The sequence below is a fragment of the Lonchura striata genome, chromosome 33 (assembly GCF_046129695.1).
Source record: "Lonchura striata isolate bLonStr1 chromosome 33, bLonStr1.mat, whole genome shotgun sequence".
Taxonomy (NCBI): domain Eukaryota; kingdom Metazoa; phylum Chordata; class Aves; order Passeriformes; family Estrildidae; genus Lonchura; species Lonchura striata.
In genome coordinates, this window is record NC_134635.1 from 3,535,255 (window position 1) to 3,556,968 (window position 21,714).

Below are 21,714 nucleotides of genomic sequence, written 5' to 3' on the forward strand. Positions count from 1 at the left end.
CGCTCCATCCCGCCGCTGACTTGGGTGAGTGGCTCCCTCGGGAATTCTCCCTTCGCTGGGAATCTTCCCCCTTGCTGGGAATGTTGGTGTTTCTCTGGGATTCGTGGTGGACGGGAGAGTCATTCCCAGCGTTTTTTGGGGGTTTCTCCCTGTCGGAGTTGTTGGGTTGGGTTGTCCATGAGGGACGGGAACGTGGGAGAAGTTCGGGGGCTTCCTTGGGGGTGGGGTCAGCTCCCAGCTGGAGCCCTTTGGAGAAGTGGCCCCTTCTCCGTGGAAATCCCGGCGTTTCCATGGAGCAGGGAGTGCTCGTGTGCCCGGGCACGTTCCGGAGGCGGGAACCGGGCACGGCGCGGCTCCCCGGGATCAGATCGGGCACGGAGCTTCCCGACGGGAGGCTTGGGGATCCCACAAGGGAGGAAGGAGGGAAGGAGGAGGCTTTGGAGGTTTCCAGACGCAGCTCCTGAGGTCTCTGCCCCAGATCTTGTCTTGGGTTGGGTTAAAGCTCCTCTCACCGGGATCACGGGGATGGATCCTGGAAACACCAGGAGGTCCTGGAGTGAGGCCATGGAGATGTTCCAAGGGCTGGGGGGAGGTTGGGAGAGCTGGGGGGGTTCACCTGGAGCGGAGAAGCTCCGTGGAGACCTTAGAGACCTCCCTGGACAGCAGAGGGGCTGGACTGGGTGATCTTGAGGGTCCATTCCAAGGAAATATTCCATGGGATTGCTCCATGGGGCAGGATCCGGGGGCACCTCTTGAGTCAGCACCGCCGGGTCCCTCCCTGCCACCGCATCCCCGTCACCATTCCCGCTCCAACGTCACCCAGACGTGTCAGTGGCGAAGCCGGAGGCCACTCCCCATCCCACTAAAACCCCGGAATGTGTTCCCAAAAAGGAACGCAGGGCCGGGAATTCTCCTCCCTCTTCCCAAGGGGATCCCCCAGCCCTTGGTCTGCTCCCGTCCCGTGCAGGCTCGCTCGGATCTGCAGGATGTCCCCGTTCTTGGACAGCATCGCCACCATCGTCGGCGTCTTCCAGCAGCACGCCCGGGGCGACGGGGACAGCTCCGGGCTCAGCCGCAGGAGGATGAGGGAGCTCATCCAGAGGGAATTCGCCGATTCCCTGGTGGTGAGCGCGGCGGGGACGGGGGAACGGCAAAACCCTCCTGGAAAGGGAACGGGGAGGGTTCCACCAAAGGTTGGGTTCCTTTGTCCGGGGAACGGGATGGAGAACCCTGAGGGAGCTGGGGGGCTCAGCCTGGAGAAAAGGGGGATCCAGGGGGAATTTCAGGGAGCGAATTCCCACAGTTGATGCTCAGCCCTAAAATGAGATTATCAGAGATGGAAGGATAATTCCTGCGACTCTTCCCGTTTTTGCATTTCTCCCTCAAGGAAGAGGAAGACAAAAATCCCCTTTTTCCTCCCCTTGTGCTTTTTCCCTGCAGAAGCCACACGACCCTCAGACCATCGAGAAGATCCTGCAGTTCCTGGAGTGGGATGGGGACGGGAACATCGATTTTAACGAGTTCCTCCTCCTGGTGTTCCGGGTGGCCAAGTGCTGCTTCTGGTTCCAGCCAAGGGCCCCGTTCCTGGTGCAGAGGACAAAGCTCCCGACCAGCGGAAAATCCTTCCGGGAGCCGGAATTCAGGAGCAGAGGGAGCCGCCGGCAGCTCCAGGAGGAGGAGGAGGAGGAGGAGGAGGAACAACAAACCTGGGAGAGGAATCGTGAAGTTGGGCTGCAAGGAGACCTCAGGGTCGGGGAGGTGGAGATCTTGGAGGAAACGAGGAGGGATCAGCAGGAACGCCACAGGCGGAGCGGGAGGGACACGGAACCACGCGGGGAGCTGATCCCACGGGAATTCCAGGAACGGAGCCAGGAGCCGTGTGAGCAGCAGGAGAGATGGAGAAGGCGGCAGCCCCCGGAGCCCGAGAGACGAGAGGGAGAGAGGAGAGACCGGGAGGGGCTCCAGGAGGAAGAAACGGCAGACGTGAGGACAGGCAGGCAACGCCGAGAACCCCAACCACGGCCGGACCGGTGGAGCTGCCAGGAGCCAGGGCGTGATGAAAGAACCCAACGGCCACGAGGAGCAGATGGGGAAGGTGACAATCGGCCACGGGAACCCGAATCGCTCCGGGAAGAGAGGAGCCGCCACCGCCGGCGTGAGCTGGAACAAAGAGAGCTGGAAGGGAGAAGCTGCCGGGCGGCCGAGCTGGAATGTCCGGAGTCCAGGAGGCCACATCAGTCGTACCTGGAGGAACCGTTAGAGATCGACCTCGGGGAACGTGGCAGAGCAGAGCCAGAGGAACGCGGCCACAGGCGGAGAACAAGGCAGGAACGGGAATCTGCAGGAAGGGTAAGGGAGATCCAGGAGGAGCAGGACAGGGAAGAAAGAGATGAGCCCAGAAGAAAAGAGAGACTGAGAGAGAGGAGGGTGGATCAGGGACGGGAGCTGGAGCTGGAGGTGTCTGAGAGCCGGATACGGGAAAGGGAGGAAGAAGTGGCCGCCAGAAACCTGAGAGAGACACGGGAGAGACGAGAGCGAGAAATTCGTGACCTTGATGATGATGGAAGGAGACAGAGAGAATCAGTGAGGTATGACAGGAGAAGAGAGATCTCAGTGGCAGCAGCAGAAGCCGATGTCAGAGTGCAACGTGAGATCCAGGAACGAGGTGAGGAGCTGAGAAGGAGAGAACGTCCCTGTGAGGGTGAAGAGGAAGAGAGGAGAATTTCCCAGGTCAGAGACAGGGAAGAGCCCCTGAGGAAAGGGAGAATCGACCGTGAACGGGATCTGGATGTGTCTGAGCACCGGACACGGGAAAGGGAGGAAGAAGTGGCCGCCATTAACCTGAGAGAGACACGGGAGAGACGAGAGCGAGAAATTCGTGACCTTGATGATGGAAGAAGACAGAGAGAATCAGTGAGGTACGAGAGGGAGAGAGAGATCTCAGTTGCAGCAGCAGAAGCCGATGTCAGAGTGCGCCGTGAGATCCGGGAACGAGGTGAGGAGCTGAGAAGAAGAGAACGTCCCCGTGAGTGTGAAGAGGAAGAGAGGAGAATTTCCCAGGTCAGAGACAGGGAAGAGCCCCTGAGGAAAGGGAGACTCGACCGTGAACGGGATCTGGAGGTGTCTGAGAGCCGGACACGGGAAAGGGAGGAAGAAGTGGCCACAGTCAGCCTGAGAGAGACACGGGAGAGACGAGAGCGAGAAATTCGTGAGCTTGATGATGGAAGGAGAAGACAAGAAGTGTATGACAGGAGAAGAGAGATCTCAGTGGCAGCAGCAGAAGCCGATGTCAGAGTGCGCCGCGAGATCCGGGAACGAGGTGAGGAGCTGAGAAGGAGAGAACGTCCCTGTGAGGGTGAGGAGGAAGAGAGGAGAATTTCCCAGGTCAGAGACAGGGAAGAGCCCCTGAGGAAAGGGAGAATCGACCGTGAACAGGAGCTGGATGTGTCTGAGCGTCGGACACGGGAAAGGGAGGAAGAAGTGGCCACCATTAATCTGAGAGAGACACGGGAGAGACGAGAGCGAGAAATTCGTGACCTTGATGATGATGGAAGGAGAAGACAAGAAGTGTATGACAGGAGAAGAGAGATCTCAGTGGCAGCAGCAGAAGCCGATGTCAGAGTGCAACGTGAGATCCAGGAACGAGGTGAGGAGCTGAGAAGGAGAGAACGTCCCCGTGAGTGTGAAGAGAGGAGAATCTGCCCCAGAAGAGACAGGGAAGAGCCCCTGAGGAAAGGGAGAATCGACCGTGAACGGGATCTGGAGGTGTCTGAGAGCCGGACACGGGAAAGGGAGGAAGAAGTGGCCACAGTTGGCCTGAGAGAGACACGGGAGAGACGAGAGCGAGAAATTCGTGAGCTTGATGATGGAAGAAGACAAGAAGTGTATGACCGGAGAAGAGAGATCTCAGTGGCAGCAGCAGAAGCCGATGTCAGAGTGCGCCGTGAGATCCGGGAACGAGGTGAGGAGCTGAGAAGGAGAGAACGTCCCCGTGAGGGTGAGGAGAGGAGAATCTGCCCCAGAAGAGACAGGGAAGAGCCCCTGAGGAAAGGGAGAACCGACCATGAACAGGATCTGGAGGTGTCTGAGAGCCGGACACGGGAAAGGGAGGAAGAAGTGGCCGCCATTAACCTGAGAGAGACACGGGAGAGACGAGAGCGAGAAATTCGTGAGCTTGATGATGATGGAAGGAGAAGACAAGAAGTGTATGACAGGAGAAGAGAGATCTCAGTGGCAGCAGCAGAAGCCGACGTCAGAGTGCGCCGCGAGATCCGGGAACGAGGTGAGGAGCTGAGAAGGAGAGAACGTCCCTGTGAGGGTGAGGAGGAAGCAGAGCCAGGGAGGAGAATCTCCCGGGTCAGAGAGAGGGAAGAGGCCCTGAGGGAGAGGAGAATCGACCGGGAGCGGGAGCTGGAGCTGGAGCTGGAGCTGGAGGCCTCTGAGTGCCGCAGCCGCCAGCCACGGGCCAGGGCGGCCGAAGTGACCATCACTGACCAGAGGGAGGCACGTGAGGAGATCCGGCTGGACGTGCTGGAGGAAGAAGAGGAGGAGGAGCTGGAGCAGGGCCGGTGCCGCTACCAGACCCTGGACGTGGATTTGGGTGATCCCTGCCCCCTGGGGCAGGAGGTGCCCGTCAGTGACCTCAGGGTCCGCTACCTCCCCGCTGAGCCCGAGCTCCGGCCCGATGTCCGGCCGCTCCCCGAGCCCGTGGAGCCTCAGACCGTCGCCTACCTGGTGCACGTGATCCAGAACCTGGAGGACCCCAAGGCCACCACCTACGAGATCGTGTGCCACCAGCCCGGCCAGCGGGGCCGGCCCGTGCGCATCCGGACCTGCTCCGTGTCCCCGCGGCCACCCACTGACCGCAGGGGCCACCCCGAGGCGCTGCCACCCGAATGCCAGGACAACCCCGAGGCTCCGGATGAGCCCCGGGAAAAATCCGGGAATGAGGTGAAGGACGGAGCCCTCCGGGATTCCGCCGAGCCGGAGGCTGGGAAAGGCGAGCGGGTGAAATCCAAGGAGACCCGGAGGCGCCCCGAGATCCCCGAGGTGGAGCAGGGCCAGCCCCAGGGTGAGGGACCCCAGAAGGTCCCGCGGGAGCCCGGAGCCGGCTGCCAGCGGAGAGAGCGCCAGGACAGCGAGGCCAAGAGCTGCGTCCCCCCGGAACGTCGGGATGCGGAGCGGAGAGACCCCGGGGAGACGCGCAGAGAGGGAGGCCAGGAGGGTGAGGAGGCTCCTGAGGAGGAGCCCAGCAAGAGGAGCCCCCGGGAATCCGGCAGCTCCCAGGTTCCTCGGGAAGGTGGCACCAAGCAGGGCCAGGAGGCCCCGAGCCGCCCCAGGGATGAATCCAAGACATCCTGAGGAGAATCTGCCTCTCCCTGGAGCCTCTCCGGTCCTTTTGAGGGTCACTTCTGCGCCCATTGCCAGCTGGGGATGCGGTGGCCCGGCAGGGATGGACTCAAAAGGATCCCGGGGTGTCCAGTGGGGTCTGGGGGCTTTTCCCTGGAATGAATCCTCAGCAGGAAGCAAGATCCCCGCAGATCCGGAGATTCTGCCTCCCTGTTGAGTGTGTCCCTCGATATTTAATCACTTTTTCTGCTCTGATTGGAGTCCTTGGGTGCCTCTGTCCTCTTTTGCACCCTGGGGTGTCACTTCAGGTCTCCCCGGCCCCAGGGCTGGGGCTGCTCTCGGCTTCTGCCGTGAAACTCAAAGAAAATTCCTGATTTTGGGGTCTAGAAATCCTCGAGGCTGGGGAAAAAAATCACCTTTTTAGCCTCGATTCCAGCAGAATTCCAGCTCCAGGCCCGGGGGTTTGGGGTTCACAGGGTGCTGGTGGTGGGTGGGGGATTCTCCTTCTTCTCCTTTTCCTTTTCCTTCCTTTTTGTCGCATGGAAAATGGGAATAAACAACTGATTCCTGCAGAAGCTCTGAGCATCACCTTCCGGAGGGCTGGGAGGGCTGGGAGGGGGGCCCAGCTCGGATCAGGCAATCCCAGTTGGGATCAGACATTCCCAGTTGGGATCAGACGTTCCCAGTTGAGATCAGGAATTCCCAGTTGAGATCAGGCATTCCCAGTTGAGATCAGGAATTCCCAGTTGGGATCAGACGTTCCCAGTTGGGATCAGACATTCCCAGTTGGGATCAGACATTCCCAGTTGGGATCAGGAATTCCCAGTTGGGATCAGACATTCCCAGTTGGGATCAGGCATTCCCGGTTGGGATCAGACATTCCCAGTTGGGATCAGGAATTCCCAGTTGGTATCAGGCGTTCCCAGTTAGGATCAGACATTCCCAGTTGGGATCAGACATTCCCAGTTGGGATCAAGCATTCCCAGTTCAGCCCCCAAACTCCTCCTAATCCCAAATCCTGATCCCAATCCAAACCCAATCCCACTCCCAAATCCCGCTCCAGGCCGGAGCCAGGGGCTCTCCCAGGGCTCTGTCCCCATGTTGTCCCCAAGTGATGGGGACGGGGACAGGGACAGGGACAGAGGGACAGGGACAGGGACAGGGGGACAGGGACAGAGGGACAGGGACAGGGACAGGGACAGGGGGATAGGGACACAGGGACAGGGACAGGGACAAGGACAGGGACAGAGGGACAGGGACAGAGGGACAGGGACAGAGGGACAGGGACAGGGACAGGGACAGACGGACAGGGACGGGGACAGGGACAGGGATGGGGACAGAGGGACAGGGACAGGGACAGAGGGACAGGGACAGGGGGACAGGGACAGATGGACAGGGACGGGGACAGGGACAGTGGGGATGGGGGCAGAGGGACAGGGACAGGGACAGAGGGACAGGGACAGGGACAGGGACAGAGGGACAGGGGCAGGGACACAGGGACAGGGACAGGGACAGGGACAGAGGGACAGGGGCAGGGACAGGGACAGAGGGACAGGGGCAGGGACACAGGGACAGGGACAGGGACAGGGACAGGGACAGAGGGACAGGGGCAGGGACAGAGGGACAGGGACAGGGGGACAGGGAGACAGGGACAGGAGAGGGACAGGGACAGAAAGAGGAACAGGAACAGACACGGCTCGGTGACGGTGACAGGCATGGGGCCAGGGACAGGAACAGGAACTGGGACAGTGCCAATGCCAGTGCCAGTGCCAGGGGCAGGGCCAGTGGCACAGCTCGGTGACAATGCCAACGGCAGGAACAGTGACTCTGGCAGGGACAGAACAGTGACACTGGCACAGCTCGGTGACAATGCCAGGGACGGGAACAGTGACACTGGCAGGGCTCGGTGGCAGTGCCAGGGCCAGTGGCACAGCTCGGTGACAATGCCAGGGACAGGAACAGGAACAGTGACACTGGCAGGGACAGAACAGTGACACTGGCAGAGCTCAGTGACAATGCCAGGGACAGGAACAGGAACAGTGACACTGGCAGGGACAGAACAGTGACACTGGCACAGCTCGGTGACAATGCCAGGGACGGGAACAGTGACACTGGCAGGGACAGAACAGTGACACTGGCACAGCTCGGTGACAATGCCAGGGACAGGACAGTGACACTGGCACAGCTCGGTGGCAGTGCCAGGGACAGTGACACAGGAAAAGGGAAATTCCCTTTGGGAAAGGTGGCTTGGGGGAAAATCCCAATATTCAGGAAAAATGGGAGTTTGGGGGCAGGAAACTGAGGGGAAAAGGAAAAATCTCCCAAGTCCCAGAGGAATTCCCGGGATCCCAACACTCATCCTGCTCCCCGGTGTTTAACCCCTCTCTGTTCCAGACAGCCCCAGAGATTTTTGGGATTTTCCCCTTTTTCCTGCTCCAGGCTCCCCCTGAATATTTTGGGATTTCCCCTTCTCCTGCTCCAGGCTCTCCGGGAAGATTTTTGAGGAAATTTCCCCCCTTTTTTTCCCCAACCTCCCCGTTAAGATTTTTGGGATTTTTCCCCCGCTCCCCTGGCCGAGGACGACCCCAGGGATATCCCGGGACGGAGCAGGATTTGGGAATGCCCGCACAGCCCCGGAGCCGGGCCGGGCACATTCCGGAGGCTCGGGAGGAGCCGCGGTTGCCGCTGGAAACGGGAATTGCTCAACGCGGCCGGCGCTGACTCAGCCCGGGCGGGGCTCCCGAACTTTCCCCGAGCTTTTTTCCCGATCCTACAATTCCAGAGCGGAGCGGAGCCGCCGCTGTCCCAGCCATGGTGAGGAATTCCCGGGAATTTGCGGGGGGAAACGGACCCGGAGCGGGGAAAAGGAGGTTTTCCCGCAAAATGCCTCAAAATCGGAGCGGGACGGAGGCGGGGATGGTCCCAAGGGGTGGAATTTCCAGGGAAAAGGGAAAAGGGTCCGGCAGGTGTGGGAGAGGTGATTCCAGAGGGGGAAGGGGAGGGGAAAGGAGATTTTCGCACAAAACGACCCAAAATTGGAGCGGGGAGGGGTTAGGGCGTGGTCCCAAGGGGAAAACGGCGGGGAAGAAACGGAAAAACGGAAAAAAACCGGGGGAAAACAGTGAAAAAACGGGGGAAACGGGGAAAAAACCGGGGGGAAACGAGGGGGAAATGGGGGCGGGAACGGGGGGAAAACCGGGGCAGAAATCGGGTGGAAAATGGGAAAAAGCAGAGAAAACCAGGAAAAAACAGGGGGAAAAAACAGAGAAAAAGGGGGAAATGGATGAAAACCAGGGAAAAACCGGGGGAAAAAACAGAGAAAACGGGAAAATGGATGAAAACCAGGGAAAAACCGGGGTGGGTTGGGGAGAAATGGGGGGAAACTGGGGAAGAACGGGATTATCTCCCAAAAACGCGCCTCAGCCGGAGGCCGGATCCGGCCCGGCCCTTCCCACCCCGCGGGATCCGCCGCCTCCCCGGGGATTTTCCAGGAGCCGCTCCCGCTCCGCTTCCCGCTGTGCCAAGGAGCGAAATCCAGGGAAAAATGCGGCCGAACGGGTCTGGCTGAGCCCTTCCCACATCCCCAAAAAACCGGGATCCTCCTCCAGCCTTTCCCACATCCCCAAAAAACCGGGATCCTCCTCCAGCCCTTCCCACATCCCCAAAAAACCGGGATCCTCCTCCAGCCCTTCCCTCATCCCCAAAAAAACCGGGATCCTCCTCCAGCCCTTCCCACATCCCCAAAAAACCGGGATCCTCCTCCAGCCCTTCCCTCATCCCCAAAAAACCGGGATCCTCCTCCAGCCCTTCCCTCATCCCCAAAAAACCGGGATCCTCCTCCAGCCCTTCCCTCATCCCCAAAAAACCGGGATCCTCCTCCAGCCCTTCCCACATCCCCAAAAAACCGGGATTGCTCCTGGAACACCTGGAAGGGGCAGGGAGCCTTTCCCTGCTCCCAAAAAACCCCAGGATTTCTCCCTGGAACACCCGAAATGGGCACAGGAGGTGTTTCCCTGCTCCCCGGAAATTCGGGATTGCTCCTTGGCACACCTGGAGTGGGAAGGGAGGATCCTCTAGCCGTTCCCCCATCCAAAAAAAAAACGGGATTAGGGGGCCTTTCCCTGCTCCCAAAAGACCTGGAATCGCTCCTGGAATGGGCAGAGGAGGCTCCTCCAGCCCTTCCCTCATCCCAAAAACACCGGGATTGCTCCTGGAATGGGCACAGGGGTCCCACCCTCCCTCATCCCCAAATCCCGGGATTACCCTGGCACACCTGGGATGGGCACAGGGATCCCTGCACCCCCAAATCCCGGGATTGCCCTGGCACAGCTGGGATGGGCACAGGGATCCCTGCACCCCCAAATCCCGGGATTGCCCTGGCACAGTGGGATGGGCACAGGGATCCCTGCACCCCCAAATCCCGGGATTGCCCTGGCACAGCTGGGATGGGCACAGGGATCCCTGCACCCCCAAATCCCGGGATTGCCCTGGCACAGTGGGATGGGCACAGGATTCCCTGCACCCCCAAATCCCGGGATTGCCCTGGCACAGTGGGATGGGCACAGGGATCCCTGCACCCCCAAATCCCGGGATTGCCCTGGCACAGTGGGATGGGCACAGGGATCCCTGCACCCCCAAATCCCGGGATTGCCCTGGCACAGTGGGATGGGCACAGGGATCCCTGCACCCCCAAATCCCGGGATTGCCCTGGCACAGCCGGGATGGGCACAGGATTCCCTGCACCCCCAAATCCCGGGATTGCCCTGGCACAGTGGGATGGGCACAGGATTCCCTGCCCTCCCTCACCCCGAATCCCGGGATTTGCCCGCAGCCCACGGAGACGGAGCGCTGCATCGAGTCGCTGCTGGCCGTGTTCCAGCGCTACGCCGGCCGCGAGGGCAGCTCCGTCACCCTCTCCAAGCGGGAATTCCGCGCCTTCATGGACACCGAGCTGGCCGCCTTCACCAAGGTCCGGGAACGCGGGCTGGGATCCTCGGGATCCACGGGATGGGGCGGGATCAGTGGGATCAGTGGGATCCGTGAGATTGGAATGGGATCCATGGGGTGGGATGGGATCCATGGGGTGGGGTGGGATCAGTGGGATTGGGATGGGATCCATGGGATTTGGATGGGATCCATGGGATTGGGATGGGATCCATGGGATGGAGTGGGATCAGTGGGATCCATGGGATCTGTGGGATTGGGATGGGATGCATGGGATTAGGATGGGATCCATGGGATTGGGATGGGATCCATGGGATGGGGTGGGATCAGCGGGATCCATGGGATCTGTCGATTGGGATGGGATGCATGGGATTTGGATGGGATCCATGGGATTGGGATGGGATCCATAGGATGGGGTGGGATCAGTGGGATCCATGGGATTTGGATGGGATCCATGGGATTGGGATGGGATCCATGGGATGGGGCGGGATCAGTGGGATCCATGGGATCTGTGGGATTGGGATGGGATGCATGGGATTAGGATGGGATCCATGGGATTGGGATGGGATCCATGGGATGGGGTGGGATCAGTGGGATCCATGGGATCTGTCGATTGGGATGGGATGCATGGGATTAGGATGGGATCAATGGAATTGGAATGGGGATAGCATCAATGGGATCCATGGTATTGGGATGGGATCAGTGGGTTTGGGACGGGATCAATGGAACTGGAATGGGATCAATGGGATCCATGGGATTGGGATGGGATCAGTGGGTTTGGGACAGGATCAATGGGATGAAGGGGATGGGGTGGGATGAATGGAATCCGTGGATTGGGGGGGGGGGTGGGATTGGATCAAGGGGATCCATGGGATCAATGGAATGGGATGGGATTGGATCAAGGGGATCCATGGGATCAATGGAATGGGATGGGAACGATGGGATGGGATCAATGGGATGAGATGATCCGGGGGCTCCCGGCCCTGGGGATGTGCCGGGATGGGATCTGGAGCGGGTTGAGGGATTGTGGGAACACCACTGACCGCGGCTGTTCAGGGATTTTCCATCCCCAACCATTCCAGGATCCCGCGAGCTCCCAGCCCTGCCTGGGCAGGGAATTCCCCTCAGCCCAGGCACCGAAATTCCCGTTTTCCTGCAGAACCAGAAGGACCCGGGCGTGGTGGACAGGATGATGAAGAAGCTGGACATGAACAGCGACGGGCAGCTGGATTTCCAGGAATTCCTGAACCTCATCGGGGGCATCGCCGTGGCCTGCCACGACTCCCTGATCCTCAAATCCCCCAACCCCTGAATCCAGAGGCGCCGGCTCCGCCCCGGATCGCCCCAGGGAATGCTGGAAGTCATGGAATGCCCCCATTCCCTTTCCCCCCCCGACTTTTTTATGGATAAATAAAAGGTTGAAGACCCCGAGTGACTCCAGGATGAGTGAGGGGGGGAAGAATCCCGAAGTGATCCTCACCCGCTCCGAATTCCAGGAATTCCCTCCAGGGATGGGATCCAACCCTCCCTGAGCCCCTTTCGCTGCTTCCCAACCCTTTTCCCATGGAAAAATCATCCCGAATTTCCCACCCTGGCACAGCTCAAGGCCGTTCCCTCCTGTCTTGCCCCATTCCCTGGGATCAGATCCTAAATTCCCCCTGGGATCAGATCCCAAATCCCTTTTCCAGAGGCTCCAGCCCCTCATCCCACGCAGGACAATCCCTGGAATTGCATCCCTGGACATTCCCAGCAGGACAATCCCTGGAATTGCATCCCTGGATCCTGCAGGGATCAGGATCCACCCAAATTTGGGAATCCCGGAGCCTTTTCCATACCCTGGGGCCAAACCTGGGAAGGCCAAAGGACAAAACTCCACCTGGGAATGCAGGACAAGCCCTCGGGGTTAATTGGGGCGTTAATTACACCCCACTAATTAACACACTCAGTGTCAGCCCAGGAGCCCTGGTCCCGTCCTCTGGGAAATTCCCAGCTCTCCAAGCAGAGCTGGGAAAAGGGATTAAATTCCAATTTTTTTATTGGTGTGTCCTGAGCTGCAAACCAGGAGAATCCAGGTGATTAACGAGCTTTATTAATGAGGAGAGCTCATTAAGTTGCCATGACGACAACAGAAGGAGTCACGGAACACGGAGCACTTCCAGAGGGAGAAAGATTTCCCCGGATTTGGGATTTACAGAGCCAATCCCAGGTTTTCCCAGCAATTTCTGGGGATTTTGAGGTGAGCAGAGGTGGTTGTGTCACACCCGGATTTGGGAAGAGCCCCACCTTCCCCCTCTGGAAAAAATCTGGGATAAAAGCGCAGGGAAACCACTCTGGGAACGAGGAAAAGAAATCCTTCTAAATGTGGGGAAAAAACCTCAATCCGGCATTCCAGAGCGAGGAAAAACCGGGAAGAGAGGATGGGAATGGCCCAGGGGTGAAAGCTGGGATGGGGCAGTGGGAATTTCCCCATCCAGGAGAATTCCTAGCGGAACTGGAGCGGGCTGATGCGCAGCCCCAGCACGTCCTTCCCGATCTCCGTCACCTGCAGGGACAAAGGGAGGATTCAGGGGTGGAAATCCGGGATTCAGGGGTGGAAATTCGGGATTCAGGAGTGGAAATTCGGGATTTAGGGGTTGGGTTTGTGGCTGCCATTCCTGGGCCTGTGCTGGGAGCACTGGGAAGGGTTTGGGAATGGCCTGAGATCCCCTGGGGGGATTTAGGTGTGAATTTGAGGGATTTGAGGGGATTTTGGAGATATTGAAGATATTTCCGTGGGTATTTGAGGTATTTCCATGGATATTTGAGGGATTTGCACAGATATGGGAGATATTTCCAATATTGGATAAGATTCCCCCTCAGCCTCCTGCAGACCAACCAGGCCCAACTCCCGCGGGCCTCCCTTGTGGGAAAAACACTCCAGAGCCCAAATCCCCTCTGAGAGGAGAGATTTTTGGGGATTTTGGAGATATTTCCATGGAGATTGAAGATATTTCCACAGATGGATGAGATTCCCCCTCAGCCTCCTCCAGACCCAACTCCCCCAGGCCTCCCATGTGGGAAAGACCCCAAACCCCCTGTGGAACCCCAAAATGTCCCCGCAAAGGACGGCAGTGACCCCCAAAGGACGGCAGTGACCCCCAAAGGATGGCAGTGACCCCCCAAAGGACAGCAGTGACCCCCCAAAGGATGGCAGTGACCCCTGAAAGCACCTCCCAGCCCCGGCTGTCCCCGTTGTCCCCGCTGTCCCCGGCTGTCCCCACTGTCCCCACTGTCCCCGGCTGTCCCCACTGTCCCCGCTGTCCCCGCTGTCCCCGCTGTCCCCAGCCCTGGCTGTCCCCACTGTCCCCAGCTGTCCCCACTGTCCCCACTCTCCCCGCTGTCCCCTCTGTCCCCAGCCCTGGCTGTCCCCGCTGTCCCCACTGTCCCCGCTGTCCCCACTGTCCCCGTTGTCCCCACTGTCCCCCCTGTCCCCGCTGTCCCCAGCCCTGGCTGTCCCCACTGTCCCCGTTGTCCCTGCTGTCCCCGCTGTCCCCGTTGTCCCCGCTGTCCCCCGCTGTCCCCGCTGTCCCCAGCTGTCCCTGCTGTCCCCACTGTCCCCACTGTCCCCGCTGTCCCCACTGTCCCCTCTGTCCCCACTGTCCTGGCTGTCCCCACTGTCCTGGCTGTCCCCAGCTGTCCCCACTGTCCTGGCTGTCCCCACTGTCCCCAGCCCTGGCTGTCCCCACTGTCCCCGCTGTCCCCACTGTCCCCACTGTCCTGGCTGTCCCCACTGTCCTGGCTGTCCCCACTGTCCCCGCTGTCCCCACTGTCCCCGCTGTCCCCAGCCCTGGCTGTCCCCACTGTCCCCGCTGTCCCCACTGTCCCCGCTGTCCCCGCTGTCCCCAGTCCCAGCTGTCCCCACTGTCCCCTCTGTCCCCACTGTCCCCGCTGTCCCCACTGTCCCCAGTCCCGGCTGTCCCCACTGTCCCCTCTGTCCCCAGCCCCGCTGTCCCCAGTCCCCACTGTCCCCGCTGTCCCCACTGTCCCCAGTCCCCGCTGTCCCCGCTGTCCCCGCTGTCCCCACTGTCCTGGCTGTCCCCAGCTGTCCCCACTGTCCTGGCTGTCCTGGCTGTCCCCACTGTCCCCACTGTCCTGGCTGTCCCCACTGTCCCCGCTGTCCCCACTGTCCCCGCTGTCCCCAGCCCTGGCTGTCCCCACTGTCCCCGCTGTCCCCACTGTCCCCGCTGTCCCCGCTGTCCCCAGTCCCAGCTGTCCCCACTGTCCCCTCTGTCCCCACTGTCCCCGCTGTCCCCGCTGTCCCCAGCCCTGGCTGTCCCCAGCCCTGGCTGTCCCCAGTCCCCGCTGTCCCCGCTGTCCCCGCTGTCCCCGCTGTCCCCACTGTCCCCACTGTCCCCAGTCCCCGCTGTCCCCAGCCCCGCTGTCCCCGCCCTGACCGTGGTGACGCGGCAGATCTGCCCGCGGAACTCGGGGCTGTAGCAGGCGCCGCTCAGGGGACACCTCTCCAGGGCCTTGCCGCGGTAGATGGGCCGGTAGGAGGCGGCGCAGATGTCGAAGGGGTTGTGCTGGTCGTAGTTCAGCTGGTGAGTGTCCACGGGGTTCTTCTCGCACGCCGCCAGGATCTTCCGCGTCTGGGAACGGGGACACCCCGGAGAGGGTCACGGGGGTTTGGGGACACCTCAGAGAGGGTCATGGGGGGGTTTGGGGACATCCAAAGAGGGTCACGGGGGGTTTGGGGACACCCCGGAGAGGGTCACGGGGGTTTGGGGACACCCAAAGAGGGTCATGGGGGGTTTGAGACATCACAGAGAGGGTCATGGGGGGGTTTGGGGACACCCCAGAGGGTCACGGGGGGTTTGAGACATCACAGAGAGGGTCATGGGGGGGTTTGGGGACACCCAAAGAGGGACACAGGGGGTTTGGGGACACCCCAGAGAGGATCACAGGGTTTTGGGGACACCCAAAGAGGGTCACGGGGGGTTTGGGGACATCACAGAGAGGGTCACGGGGGTTTGGGGACATTTGGGGCCATTTAGGACCATTTGGGGCCAGGCCATTGGGTCCCACCTGCTGGGTTTGGGGACATTTGGGGCCATTTGGGGACAGGCCATTGGGTCCCACCTGCTGGGTTTGGGGACATTTGGGGACATTTGGGGCCATTTGGGGACAGGCCATTGGGGTCTCACCTGCTGGGTTTGGGGACATTTGGGGCCATTTGGGGACATTTGGGGACAGGCCACTGGGGTCCCACCTGCTGGGTTTGGGGACATTTGGGGCCATTTGGGGCCAGGCCATTGGGTCCCACCTGCTGGGTTTGGGGACATTTGGGGCCATTTGGGGACATTTGGGGCCATTTGGGGCCAGGCCATTGGGGTCCCACCTGCTGGGTTTGGGGACATTTGGGGACAGGCCATTGGGGTCCCACCTGCTGGGTTTGGGGACATTTGGGGCCATTTGGGGACATTTGGGGCCATTTGGGGCCAGGCCATTGGGTCCCACCTGCTGGGTTTGGGGACATTTGGGGACAGGCCATTGGGGTCCCACCTGCTGGGTTTGGGGACATTTGGGGCCATTTGGGGACAGGCCACTGGGGTCTCACCTGCTGGGTTTGGGGACATTTGGGGCCATTTGGGGACATTTGGGGCCATTTGGGGCCAGGCCATTGGGTCCCACCTGCTGGGTTTGGGGACATTTGGGGACAGGCCATTGGGGTCCCACCTGCTGGGTTTGGGGACATTTGGGGATATTTGGGGCCATTTGGAGACAGGCCATTGGGTCCCACCTGCTGGGTCTGGGGACATTTGGGGCCATTTGGGGACAGGCCATTGGGGGTCTCACCTGCTGGGTTTGGGGACATTTGGGGACATTTGGGGCCAGGCCATTGGGTCCCACCTGCTGCGCCACCTCGGGCTTGGGGCCGAGCTCGAGCAGGCGCCGGGCAAAGGTGGCGGCGCTCTTGAAGTTCTTGAGCTTGAAGAAGAGGTTGAGGGCGGTGCGGAGCACCAGGATCATGTGCACGGGCTGCAGGTTGGAGTGCGTGAAGTAGGCGGCCATCTGCCAGGGAAAGCACGGGAAAGCCGGTCACAATCCCCGGGAACAATGGGAATTGCGACAGGGAATCCCTCTTTTCCCTGCTGTGTTTGTGTGGAAGGCAGAATGATAAATTTCCAGTGAGATTTTTCTCGCCTCAGGAATCTCACGTTTCCCCCCTCAGGAATTCTCACATTTACCCATAGGAATTCCCACCTTTTCCCCTCAGAAATTCCCACATATTTCCCTCAGAAATTCCCACATATTTCCTTCAGGAATTCCCACAATTACTCACTCAGGAATCACACATTTCCTCCTCATGAATTCTGTGTTTTTCCCCTCAGTAATTCCCTCATTTCCCCCTCAGGAATCCTTCACTTACCCCCTCAGGAATTCTGTGTATTCCCCCTCAGAAATTCCCACATTTACCCCTCAGTTATTCTTTGGTTTTCCCCTCAGTAAAACCCTCATCTACCCCCTCAGGAATCCTGCACTTTCCCCCCCTGGAATTCCATGTTTTTCCCCTCAGTATTTCCCTCATTTCCCGCTCAGGAATCCTGCACTTCCTCCACACCCACCCAAGGAATTCTGTCTTTTCCTCCTCAGAAATCCCAAGTTTTCCCACTCAGGAATTCCACGTTTTTCAGGGCAGGAATGCCAACTTTTTCCCCTCAGGAATTCCATGTTTTTCAGGGCAGGAATCCTGTATTTTTCCCCTCAGGAATTCCTCACCTCACAGATCCTCTTCTGCTGCTCCAGCGTCTCCTTGGGCAGCTTCTTCCTCTCGATCTCCATGGACAGCCCCACGATGTATTCCCGGCATATGGCGACCAGCTGCTGCGCCTGCGGGACAAAACCGGGGATCGGACCCTTCCCTGGGGTCACCCTGGCATCAGGAATCCCATGTTTCCCCTCAGCAATCCCACATTTCCCCCTCAGAAATTCCCACATTTCCCCCTCAGAAATTCCCATATTTTTCCCCCTCAGAAATTCCCACATTTCCCCCTCAGCAATCCCCCATTTCCCCCTCAGGAATTCCCCCATTTCCCCCTCAGGAATTTCCACATTTCCCCCTCACAAATTCCCACATTTCCCCCTCAGAAATTCCCATATTTCCCCCTCAGCAATCCCCCATTTCCCCCTCAGCAATCCCCCATTTTCCCCTCAGGAATTCCCCCATTTCCCCCTCAGAAATTCCCACATTTCCCCCTCAGAAATTCCCACATTTCCCCCTCACAAATTCCCACATTTCCCCCTCAGCAATCTCCCATTTCCCCCTCAGGAATTCCCACATTTCCCCCCTCACAAATTCCCCCATTTCCCCCTCAGCAATACCCCATTTCCCCCTCAGGAATTTCCACATTTCCCCCCTCACAAATTCCCACATTTCCCCCTCACAAATTCCCACATTTCCCCCTCACAAATTCCCACATTTCCCCCTCACAAATTCCCACATTTCCCCCTCAGAAATTCCCACATTTCCCCCTCAGAAATTCCCACATTTCCCCCTCAGCAATCCCCCATTTCCCCCTCAGAAATTCCCCCATTTCCCCCTCAGGAATTCCCCCATTTCCCCCCTCACAAATTCCCACATTTCCCCCTCACAAATTCCCACATTTCCCCCTCACAAATTCCCACATTTCCCCCTCACAAATTCTCCCATTTCCCCCTCACAAATTCCCACATTTCCCCCTCAGCAGTCCCCCATTTCGCCCTCAGCAATCCCCATATTTTTCCCCTGCGGAATGCCCGGACCTCGGCGATCTCCTGCTTGTTGTCCACCACCAGCAGTGGCACGCTGAGCAGGATCAGCCGGAATTTCTCCACAGCCTCCTCGAACTTGCCGGCCGTGGTCAGCTGGTAGCAGAGCTGCAGCCGCTGGATCAGGTCGTTCAGCTTCAGCCCCACGGCCGGCAGCGCGTTCTTCAGCCCGGCCTCCTTCCTGAAAAATTCCAATTGCGCACCTCGGGATCGCCGCCACTGCACGGAAGCAGCTCGGGGATTCCTGGGAATTCCCTCCGGGGATGGGAATGCGCCTCCCTGAGTCCCTTCCAATGGTTCCCAACGCTTTTCCATGGAGAAATCCCCTCGAATATCCAACCCAAACCTGTCCTGGAGCAGCTTGAGGAGTTCCCTCTCATTCTGTCCCTGTTCTCTGGGACCAGATCCCAAATTCCCCCTGGAAGACCCCAAATTCCCCCTGGAAGATCCCAAATTCCCCCTGGAAGATCCCAAACCCCACCTGGAAGAGCCCAAATTCTCCCGGAAGATCCCAAACCCCACTTGGAAGATCCCAAAGCCCCCCTGGAAGATCCCAAATCCCCCCTGGAAGATCCCAAACCCCACCTGGAAGATCCCAAATCCCCGCTGGAAGATCCCAAACCCCACCTGGAAGAGCCCAAATTCCCCTTGGAAGACCCCAAATTCTCCCTGGAAGATCCCAAATCCCCCCTGGAAGATCCCAAATCCAACCTGGAAGATCCCAAATCCCCCCTGGAAGATCCCAAATCCAACCTGGAAAATCCCAAATTCCCCCTGGAAGATCACAAATCCCCCCTGGAAGATCCCAAACCCCCCCTGGAAGATCCCAAACCCCACCTGAAAGATCCCAAATCCCCCCTGGAAGATCCCAAATCCCCCCTGGATCCCCCTTTTCTCCAGGCTGAGCTCCCCCAGCTCCCTCAGGATTCTCCATTCCCTTTTCCAGCCGTTCCAGCTCCATTCCCTGGACACTTCCCAGCCCCTCATTCCATGAGGATTCAGCCCTGGCCATTCCCTGGATTTCACCCTGAGCTCAGCCCCCCACATCTCTCTCCACAAACCGGGAATTCCGTCTCCTCCCCATCCCTGCAGCCGCCCAAGGAATTCCTGGAGTTCTGAGCGCCCTGCTCAGACTGGCTGAGCTCATTCCCAGCCTCACAAATCCGGGATTTCTCCCCGGGAAGAGCTGGAAAATCCGTGTCCCGGTGCTCACCAGTTGCGGTGCGGGTATCCGTACATGGCGGGGAGGCTGGGAAGCGCCTGGAACGTCGTCCGGCCCCGGGAGAAGGTCTGCAGGAAGAGCTGCTTGTAGGGCCCGAAGTTGGTCACTCCCACCTGGTCATGGAGCAGCTGAGGGAAAAAAAAAATCGGGATTGGGCCGGGAAAACCTGGATCAGGCAGTGCCAAAGCCTCGCTCTGCGTCACAGCCGCAGGAAAATGGGGATGGAATATTCCCGGATAGACACAAAGCCAGGATTCGGGCTGGAGCAGCTGAAGTAAGGGGGAAAGGAGGTGTTTTTCCATAAAAATTCCATGGAAAACTCACCCTCATGGCTGTCTCAAAGGATCCTGCCAGGATGTGATCCACGGGGAGCTGGGAATTGTTGCACCACACCTGGGAAAGGGGAAGGGAATCCAGGTGGGATTGGGGTGGGCAGAGTTCCCACAATGGAATTCCCACCTTGGGCTCGCAAATCCCAAAAACAAAAAAAACAAACCACAAAAGGAAGGAATTCCCAGTTTTCCTAGGAAATCCAGGATTTTACCTGGGCTGGGCTGGTGCCTTTGGTGGGGGGCACAAAGAATCCGTCCTCGGCCGTTCCTGTGGAGCCGGCGGGGACATCCTGAGGGAAAATCCCGGAATTCCAGCTGAAATCCGAGCTGGACCATCCCACAGAACATTCCCCACTTCCCGAATTCCTGAGGAACCGGGGCTGGGGTGCCCCAGGATTCTCCTACCAGCTCAGGGGGAAGATCCAAATCTTCTTCCACTTCCCATCCTCCTCCTTCCTCCTGCCCTTTTCCCGTTCCCTCCTCTCCGAATCCTTCCCCGGCATCCACGAATCCGTCTGCAGGGAGTGGGGAATGTCAGCGGGATCCCAAAGCAGAGTTTTCCCAAGGGAAATTCCAGGATTTTCCCACCTTCATCCAGCTGCAGCTCGGCGTCCTCGCCCCAGCCCTCGGTGCCCACAGTGTCTATGTCGATGTCAGCGGCCAGGGCTCCTCCTTTCCCTAAAAAAAACAGGGAAAGACCCTCGGGAAAGAGTTCCATGAGGGGAAAACTCCACCCTGCCGCCGTGCTGTCGCATCTGGGGGTGGAATTCTGTGGAATTTCGGGATTTATGGCGGGGGGAGACCTCTGGGTCGTGGGGTTCATCCCCAGAATTCCAGGAATTCAATGGACAACTCCAGGGCTGGGATCCAGCCCTCCCTGAGCCTCTTCCGATGCTTCCCAACCCTTTTTCCATGGAAAAATCATCCCACATTTCCAGCCCTGGCACAGCTTGAGGCCGTTCCTTCCTCATTCCCTGGGATCAGATCCCACATTCCCCCTGATAGAGCCCAAAATTCCCCATGGATCCCCCTTTTCTCCAGGCTGAGCCCTCCCAGCTCCCTCAGGATTCTCCATTCCCTTTTCCAGCCGCTCATTCCATGATTTCCCACACCCGGACATGGCCCTGGCCTTTCCCAGGGCTCAATCCCAGCTCTGATCCCATTCCCAGGGCTCAATCCCAGCCCTGATCCCATTCCCAGGGCTCAATCCCAGCCCTGATCCCATTCCCAGGGCTCAATCCCAGCCCTGATCCCATTCCCAGGGCTCAATCCCAGCCCTGATCCCATTCCCAGGGCTCAATCCCAGCCCTGACCCCATTCCCAGGGCTCAATCCCAGGCCTGATCCCATTCCCAGGGCTCAATCCCAGCCCTGATCACATTCCCAGGGCTCAATCCCAGCCCTGATCCCATTCCCAGGGCTCAATCCCAGCCCTGGTCCCATTCCCAGGGCTCAATCCCAGGCTTGACCCCATTCCCAGGGCTCAATCCCAGGCCTGATCCCATTCCCGGTGCCTCCCAGCCCACCTCCTTCCCCAGTTTTCCAGCCCCTTTTCGGCCATTCCCAGCACATTCCGTGCAGGAAGCTCGCGGGGCTGATCCCAAATGCCGGGAATGCCGGGAATGCCGACCTTTCCCGGCGATGGAGCCCTCGAAGAAGCCTTTGGACACGGTCAGCAGGGGCCAGTTGGTGTCCAGGGGCAGCACCGGGGCCGGCGGCTGCAGCAGCCGCGCCTCGGGATCCACGGCCGGGATCTGGGACACAGCACCGGGAAAAGCCGTTCCTCGGGAGCCCGGAGCGGAGCCGCCTTCCGCTGTCACCTCCTCCGGAATTCCCGGAGCTCTCCGGGAGCCCCGTCCCCTCCCTCCTCCCCAAATTCCTGGAGTTTTCCAGGATTTCTCCCATCCCCCTCCCTCGTTCCCGGAGTTTTCCCGGAGTTTTCCCGGCGTTCCCACCGTCTCCTTCTCGGGATCGAAGGATTCCCGCAGGCTCTCGGCCTCCTCGTCCAGCCCGTGCGTGGCGGCCGTCAGGTACGCCAGGGATTCTGGAAAAACGGGAAAGGCCACGGGAATACCGAGAC

At 59.4% G+C, this 21,714-nt stretch overlaps 3 protein-coding genes across 3 annotated transcripts in view; 2 read left to right on the plus strand and 1 right to left on the minus strand.

Annotated features, from left to right (window-relative positions):
• Positions 1 to 966: 966 nt before the first annotated feature.
• TCHH (trichohyalin) lies at positions 967 to 5,361 on the plus strand. Its single transcript, XM_077789335.1, has 2 exons — positions 967 to 1,124; positions 1,441 to 5,361. The coding sequence occupies exons 1-2, from the start codon at positions 987 to 989 to the stop codon at positions 5,359 to 5,361; spliced, it is 4,059 nt and encodes a 1,352-aa protein (XP_077645461.1). The 5' UTR covers positions 967 to 986.
• Positions 5,362 to 8,050: 2,689 nt separating this feature from the next.
• On the plus strand, positions 8,051 to 11,721 carry LOC144247784 (protein S100-A11-like). The gene is made up of 3 exons (XM_077789367.1): positions 8,051 to 8,163; positions 10,181 to 10,318; positions 11,453 to 11,721. Exons 1-3 carry the CDS (start codon positions 8,161 to 8,163, stop codon positions 11,603 to 11,605), a joined length of 294 nt encoding a protein of 97 aa, XP_077645493.1. The 5' UTR covers positions 8,051 to 8,160; the 3' UTR covers positions 11,606 to 11,721.
• Positions 11,722 to 12,360: 639 nt separating this feature from the next.
• COPA (coat protein complex I subunit alpha) overlaps positions 12,361 to 21,714 on the minus strand; it is a 38,622-nt gene continuing 29,268 nt past the window's right edge. Inside the window, exons 22-33 of the mRNA XM_077789428.1 lie at positions 21,590 to 21,678; positions 21,265 to 21,388; positions 20,224 to 20,313; positions 20,041 to 20,150; positions 19,848 to 19,925; positions 19,628 to 19,696; positions 19,295 to 19,431; positions 18,076 to 18,262; positions 17,053 to 17,163; positions 16,183 to 16,344; positions 14,727 to 14,921; positions 12,361 to 12,835 (exon numbers count right to left, since the gene is read on the minus strand). Coding sequence (XP_077645554.1) covers positions 12,776 to 12,835; positions 14,727 to 14,921; positions 16,183 to 16,344; positions 17,053 to 17,163; positions 18,076 to 18,262; positions 19,295 to 19,431; positions 19,628 to 19,696; positions 19,848 to 19,925; positions 20,041 to 20,150; positions 20,224 to 20,313; positions 21,265 to 21,388; positions 21,590 to 21,678 — 1,412 coding nt within the window. The 3' untranslated portion in view covers positions 12,361 to 12,775. The remainder of the gene's footprint in view (positions 12,836 to 14,726; positions 14,922 to 16,182; positions 16,345 to 17,052; positions 17,164 to 18,075; positions 18,263 to 19,294; positions 19,432 to 19,627; positions 19,697 to 19,847; positions 19,926 to 20,040; positions 20,151 to 20,223; positions 20,314 to 21,264; positions 21,389 to 21,589; positions 21,679 to 21,714) is intronic.